At 37.8% G+C, this 7,462-nt stretch overlaps 1 protein-coding gene across 1 annotated transcript; it reads right to left on the reverse strand.

The window, feature by feature from the left end:
• Positions 1–1,795: 1,795 nt before the first annotated feature.
• On the reverse strand, positions 1,796–5,030 carry vma21 (vacuolar ATPase assembly factor VMA21). Its single transcript, XM_088344105.1, has 3 exons — positions 4,861–5,030; positions 4,656–4,765; positions 1,796–2,526 (listed from the first exon to the last, which is right to left on the reverse strand). Exons 1-3 carry the CDS (start codon positions 4,920–4,922, stop codon positions 2,390–2,392), a joined length of 309 nt encoding a protein of 102 aa, XP_088200231.1. The 5' UTR covers positions 4,923–5,030; the 3' UTR covers positions 1,796–2,389.
• Positions 5,031–7,462: the final 2,432 nt, after the last annotated feature.

The following is a 7,462-nucleotide window of genomic DNA, read 5'->3' on the forward strand; positions in this document are numbered from 1 at the left end:
ACTAAGGAAAGAAAATCAATCATAAATCACTATGAAAGAGATCATTCATTGCATCTGGGTGTTAAAAACAAGCAAGATTTTTTTTCTTTTGCACGTTTTGCTGTTTTAAAGGGACAGTGTGTATTATTTGCCCACGAGATGCCACCGTATGATGTAGCGCGACCGATAACGAGTGCTAAAAGCTAGGGATGGGCGGATCCATCCAAATATCAATATAAATACATAGATACTTTATTCATCCCCGTAGGGAAATTCACACTTCCAGCAGTATTCTTTTGTTGTTTATTAACAGATGAACAGGATGGCCTCGGGGTGCTGTGTTGTAGTTTAGCAGCAGCGGAGTGGATGACGTCACACGCTAGGCCAAAAGTTCGACGTCCCTGCAGCAGATGGAAATCTTTGTGCCCAGGGTTACACCACTTCGTGTTCACGTAGATAGCGAGTTTTTGTGTCTCTGTCTGCCCTAACAGCGCTGAAGCCGGGTAGCTCCGGGTTAGCGTCTGGGATGCTTGACGTGAGCCACGTTTCCGTAAAACACAGCAAATAGCACTCTTTCATGTTTTTTACCAGCACAGACAGTTTGTCAGTCTTATTTGGTAGAGAGTTCACATTTTCCATGATTACGGACGGTACTGAAGGCTTATATCGCCGCAAGCCGTTTGGCCTACACCTTAGCTCCGGCTCTGCATCCACGATAGGGCCCCCTCATCACGCCGGCACGAGAATTCTTCAAGGCAAGGAGATGATTCCTTTAATAAATGCATTTTTGTGCGTTAAAACCCGTAACGATAGGATAGAAAGTAATCCAAAGTGTAGTTGTCAAAGGGGACAAAGAACACCAAAGATAGAAGCAGACACTTAAAACAATAAATCACAAAAAGAGAAAAATAACTCGGAGCTGCTGCAAAGGCTGCCGCTCGCCCCTACGTCAATATATGGATACTGAGCAAGTAATTGGATCGGATCAATACTATTGTTGATTCTTCGCTCCTCCATTAAATCCCTCAAAGCGCCACTTCTATATGCAAATTGCTCAGTCCTTCATCCTCTTACACAGCACCCTCAGCCATTTTCGACGTTTATTGACCCATTGAGTGCTATTGACGGTTTTAAACGTGAACCACCTTGACTTGTTCAAAGCCATTGATGGCTACACACGTCAAAGTGCTTTTTCCTAATGAGTGAAGTAGTTCAACAGTAAATTAGTTAACAATTCTAACTCAAAATATGTCAAATATTTAAACCTTATATTACCTTTACAAAACATTAACTTTGAGCAGGGATCACCAACCTGGTAACTTTTTTGCGGGTGAAACTCTCATTTACCTAGCTCCTCCACAAAGGCTAGTTAGCGAAAAGTTCATCATTTTAGGTTTACCGATCATTTTTAAAGAAAATGCTGTATAAATGTTTATATATATATATATATATATATGTATATATATATATATATATGATTAGCATACATATAAACCTTTTGGCATTAAAAAGCAATAGATGTTATCGCTCTATTTTTTTGCAAAACACAATCAGTCTCCAGAATATTAAAAACAAAAAAGGTTTGCTAGTTTAAAATCTTAAGTGGAACCCGTTTACCAAAACAGAAAGCTAATGCAACCGTTAGACTGGTTTATTCATGAACTGACTTGGTCTCGCTGCAAGACAATGCAGATATTGACCAAAATACTAGTCTCGAGTCAGATTTTATTGTTAATATTTGAGAAAAAAAAAACAGATTTTTTAAAACAGAAGACGATTTTACGAGGAGAAAAGCAGTATTAAACAGTAGTGTTGGTAAGTAGAAATAAGCTACGTTTTATTTCTGGTTTAAAAACTGACAAGAACAGAAACAACTCATGAAATGCTCTTTTAATAGCAAACGAGACTTCGAAATATTATTATTGCTCTGTCATGAGCAGACATTGTTTTATTATGATTTAGTTATGACAATAAAGATGAAAATAAACAAAAAAAACAGCAAAATAAAACCTGCTTAACACATATATTGAACTAGCTCTAAGATCGCAAAGATCCACATATACAGAAATGACAGCGATCAATTACGCTGTACAGTTTGACAAGTCTTCATGAACACAACACTAAAAAATAATTGACATAGTAAGACAAATGCCATTTCTTTCGTCATTCTCGTTTGAAAAAGATTTAGAATTAGACCACTCAATGCCAGATTTCTTGCTACCGGGCAAATCCCTCCAAAATCTATAAAAGCCGCCCTTTTATCATCAGAAGTCCAATAGCTTATCATGGGGACGTACGGGAGCTCTCAAGTCATAAAATCAAGCTTAACACTCGTCAGGTAGTCCTACGAGTGCTTCGAGCCATTCCGAAGATTTCTTCCCGGAAGTTTCCGCACCTCTCTCGACTTTCCTTAATCGTGCTTTTTGGCTTTTGGCGTTCCTTCGTTCCAGGCCACGTATACAAACAAGGCCAGGACCACGTGCACGGCCAGAACGGCAACGATGGCCGCGTAGAAGTAGCTGTCCGTGCTGGACATCTTCATTGTACCTGACGAGTAAACAGAGAACATTGCAGGGGAAAAGAGCTCCACAACTGGCAACGATCTCCAAAAAAAGCACGAAATAAAATGAGGAAATTGTTTATTATCATAAACCAGATGTTTTTAGCTTTACCTATACACAATTTTGTCACTTAGATTTGGCATGTGTGACTACATGTTCAAAGCAACTCTGGGTCTACTACGCAACAACTAGATCTTCACAAAAATTAAAATTTTACAGAGATTGCAGTGTTATTTTGGTCTAGTCATGGAGATTTTACTAGACGGTATTATCTATCCTGCACCGCTTATCCTCAGTAGGGTCGCGGGGGTGCTGGAGCCCATCCCAGCCATCTTCGGGCAGTGGGCAGGGGACACCCTCAACTGGTTGCCAGCCAGTCGCAGGGAACACAGGGACAGACAACTCACTCGCTCATTTATACCTAGGGACAATTGGGACCACCCAATTCACCTGACATGCATGTTTTTCGGAATGTGGGAGGAAACCAGAGTGCCCGGAGGAAACCCACGCAGGCATGGGGAGAACATGCAAACTCCACGCGGGGAGGTTGCAGTAGCTGGACTTGAACCCTGAACCTCTGAGCGCTACCCACCCATACGCCGTGCCGCCCAGACGGTATTGTATTCAACATGAAAGACTGAATTTGCAAAACATAGGGATGATCAGACTTACTTTCTTTACTCAGTACACAATTCGTCCGGAGTATTATAGAAAATAACAATTTATCTTTTATAGCTATGAACAATAAGGGGATATGACCAGGCTAGATGGGTTTTATATACATATTTTTTTAATTTTTATAGTCTCGCTACTTCACTTGCATCATGCATTGAATTTTGCGGTCTGATTGGATGCTTTATTTTCTGTACCTGATTATTATTATCTGACTAAGGCTGCAACTAACAATTATTGCAATAATCGATGAATCGGCCGATTACTCTTTCGATTAATCAATGTTAGATTTTTAACATATTTTTAATTTCCTTCTGTATTCAAATAGTGAAGTTTTGGACAGATAGTCCACAAAACCACAGAATACTCTATAACATAAAAGAAAGAACAAGTAAGATTCAAATGTGTGCTATACACCTGCAAATGTGTAAGACACATTTTTCCAACCACCTTATCAAAGGTTCCCATTACATTTAGACTTATCATACAAACTAAAAACAAACAAAAAGCAATAAATTAAATTTATTGTGTAGCAAAATATGTGTCCGCCAAAAATATAAAAATGGAAACCCACATTTTAAACTGTTTTCAACCATTTTTTTTTTGTTAAAAATCTTTAAATATGATAAACATTCCCAATGTGTAAATGTTGTATAATATGCTTAGGAATCTTTATATATTGTATTCATTTATTTTCTTATATTTTTTCTCTTTTTTCAACCCTAAGAATTATTAACTTTGTAGTGTTTGACTGTTTTGCGCGAATTTTGTTTGCAATGTTCAATAAAAAGAGACCTTAAAAAAATGTACCAGTAAAATACTTTTGTAAGAAAATGGTCTTATGGCGCCCTCCACCAAACCAAAGTAGTACTGCATCCCCATAACTTAACTTGCACTTATTTGCATTGATTTAACATGCTTCACCCCAAATCGATGAGGTAATTAGTTGCCAACGCTTTTAATAATTGTTTTAATCGATTTTATCGATCCATTGTTGCACCCCTATATCTGACCGTATAGTGGTTATCTGCAAAAAGTTGAAATACTTGTATTTGTTTTTGTAGCCTATAAAAATGTTTAATTCATTAGTTTTACTTTAAAACAGAAAAAATATGAAGAATTACGTTTCAAGTTGACTGATTTCACCTATCATGGGTGTTTTAGAACGTAACCGCCGCAATAAACGAGGGTTCACAGTAAAGTTAACCGGATAGGGGTGCGCCTTGGAAATAGGGATAATGAAATGCAAAATTTCCCAAAAAACGAAAAAAAAATTTAAAAACTACATCCAATGTTTTCCTTTAGCTTAAGGGTCGATATTGCCGAATTTAAGTATGGAAACCAGGAATATTATCTTAAATCGAGTTTCAATAGACAATTCTTTTGTTTTGAATGGTTTTATGGCTCGCAATCCGAGGTAAAAATAAATAAATAAAAACTCACCTTCAAATATGTAAGCTTTGGACGCAAAGTATAAACCGATCGGCATCGTGACCATCAGGATAGTAAAGAATAATAAAGTCTTGAGGGCTGAAACCAGGGAGTTTTCGTTCCTGCAAGGAACGTACGCACACAAGTCAGCTTTTGGTCTCTGTAGACATTTTCTAATACAATTAATGGCTGCGGCCACTCCAAATGTCTTCCTTACGTTCTAAATTGAGGCGGGGGTCCGCCTGTGGTATCCAATAAAGGTCTGGTTGATCCGTCCATTGTGTTATCTCGAGATAACGTTTGTATAAAGCGAATGAACAGACTGCGGGGAATGATTCTTTCTTGTTTTGTGCTACTTCCGCATTAGGTCACGGGATTATCACGTGACCAGCTAGTGTCGCGAGAAGTGTGGACTCTCGTTAGTACGTAGGTCATAAATAGTTAATTCTCTTTAATTCTAAAATTTGAAGTTTCCAAAATTAAAATAAGTAGCAACAAACTCTTTAATATATAATTACATAAAAATATTGTGTTAAAGTATTGATTAATCTTGGAAAAACTGATACAATTAATTAGTTGACCACGTTAAGAATGAGTTTTTTTCTATTCTTTTTTTTTCTTTGATTTTTTTTTTTAACTGCAGAATTATAGTAATGTGCAAAACATTTTCCTGGAGGCTTAGAGTGAGAATGTTGAATTAACTGGTAAGAACTTTATATTGAACAATATACTGATCAGTCTATTAAGAGCTAACAGTTCCTAACAGAAAACACGGGATAACCTAAATCTATATGAAAACAAAACAACAACAAATATTTGGAAAAACACATCTTTCTTACCCTAAAATCATTATGATCATTAGAGTAGACTAAACACTTATTTAAGAGCCAGTGTCAGATAATATAATAAGGAAAAGACAAAACGTGTCAGAAAATTGTAATTTTCTCTGTTTACCAGGACTTTAATCCGAAAAAAAAATTTCCTTGATGGTGAGAAGGTGAGAAGACAACAGTTGAAAAAAAAAAGATCGTCACACTAATAATTCAACTCAGGACAATAGTCAAAAAGTTGACTTAATTCATTGAATTCCCAACTGAATTGTCTTGTTTAAAGGAGTGGCTCATAGTTTGAGGTGTCCTATGTGTTAACAATACCCAACTAAGCACAAAGAGCCCTTGTTCTTTATTTTCCATTGTACCTATCTTACTTTTATCATTCCTGTTCGGGGCAGAAAGAACCCCTAAAAAGGTCGGAAAAAGGTAATCGAGCGCGTATAATAATTGCTATGTACTTGCACGCAAATCATGTGTTGTTTTGTTGCCATCTCCTGGCTCAAAGTGATAATTACAGCCTTGAGTTTTTAAAATGCTCATCCTACATTTAATGTCACAATTAAGGTGTCACCTACCCTTTTGAAGCTGTGAGCGACTTTTTGTTACTGATTAGCATTTATGGCTTCCTGTTATTTTGCAAATAAAAGCTTATGTTATTACTATGTTGTTACTATCGTGTTATCATGTAATTATTAGGTTGTGATTATAGGAAGAAGGGATTAAATAGGCTCATCAACCACATAGGAATCTATCTTGTGGGAGGGGCACTGAGTTAATTAAATAAAAAACTTAATCATGCATTTAAAGACACTGATCACGTCAATGACTCATCATATAACTAAGATATCACATTTCCTAGAAAATCCCAATGACCTATCACAGGTAAACTACATTCAGATACGGTCTGCGGGTTAATCAGGTGTTCTTACGGGGTTACCTGGCACCCTCTGTCCTCTGTTCTTGATGCATTAATTTGGAAAAAAAAGAGACATCATGCCATGATTTGTCAGAAAAACAACTAATAGTATATACAACAGATAAAAAATATGAAATTTAAATTCCTGCCTTGTGACCAATTGTCATATCAAAGTCGAATAAATCAGAATTTATTTGTATAACCTTTTTCACACATAATACAACACAAATTGCTGCATAAAAGATCAATATACATTTTAAAAAATGCTCTCTCCCACCCACAATGGTTGAAATACAAAGAAAATAAAAATTGATGAAAAAAAGAGAAAGGCACAGACTAACCATGTGAGGATAGGAACCAAAGGGAGGCTCATCCACACCAATAGAGATGGCAGCAAATTGTCATGATGACTGATTACATTCACCTGTGCCCGCTCGTTTGGCGCCAGCTGCTGCTGGCTACCTGATTGGTTCCCCGTCCTACTTAAGCTCAGTCCTTTCACTCGCCTGTTGTAAGTCCGTCCGCGAACCTCTGTTTCCACAAGTCAAGCATTTTTTACTCTGTCTGACTCCTGTCGGTCGCGCTTTGTCACCCGTTTTCCACTCGTCTGTTCCTGATTTCCCCGTTGGTCCCCTGAATCGATCCGTTCATTGACCCCGACCACATTTTGATCTCCTGTCCCGGCTAAAGACCCGTTTTTTACCCCGACCACGTTCTGATCTCCTGTCCCGGCTAACGACCTGTTTTTCCGTCTTACTAGGCTACGATCTCCCGCTCCGGAAGATCAACTTCCGCATTCGGAACACATTCCTATTCTGTGAGCGGCTTGCTTCCCGCGTAGAGCGAGCACTGGATTGCTGGCACTGCCTTTCCTCTTTATTTCAATAAAACCTATTAGTAACATTACGCATCTGGGTCCTACTTCTGTTCTGGTCGTGACGCAAATGGCGGCAGGAAATATTTTAAAGGGACAGGGTGTATTATTTATCCAATATATGTTGCTGTATTGTGTCGTGTAAAACAAGTGCTAAAAAACACAAAACAAACCATGGAGACTAAAAGTGACCAAA

This window comes from Urocampus carinirostris, chromosome 9 (assembly GCF_059441175.1).
Source record: "Urocampus carinirostris isolate Australia breed hairy pipefish chromosome 9, RoL_Ucar_1.0, whole genome shotgun sequence".
In the NCBI taxonomy this organism is placed as follows: Eukaryota; Metazoa; Chordata; class Actinopteri; order Syngnathiformes; family Syngnathidae; genus Urocampus; species Urocampus carinirostris.

Excerpts from the sequence above, each read along its gene's own strand:
- vma21 (XM_088344105.1), bottom strand. The coding sequence starts at position 4,922 with ATGGACGGATCAACCAGACCTTTATTGGATACCACAGGCGGACCCCCG. Across the intron at positions 4,766-4,860 it reads CCCCCGCCTCAATTTAGAAC|GAACGAAAACTCCCTGGTTT; the intron begins GTAAGGAAGACA and ends CGTTCCTTGCAG. Across the intron at positions 2,527-4,655 it reads CAAAGCTTACATATTTGAAG|GTACAATGAAGATGTCCAGC; the intron begins GTGAGTTTTTAT and ends TTTACTCGTCAG.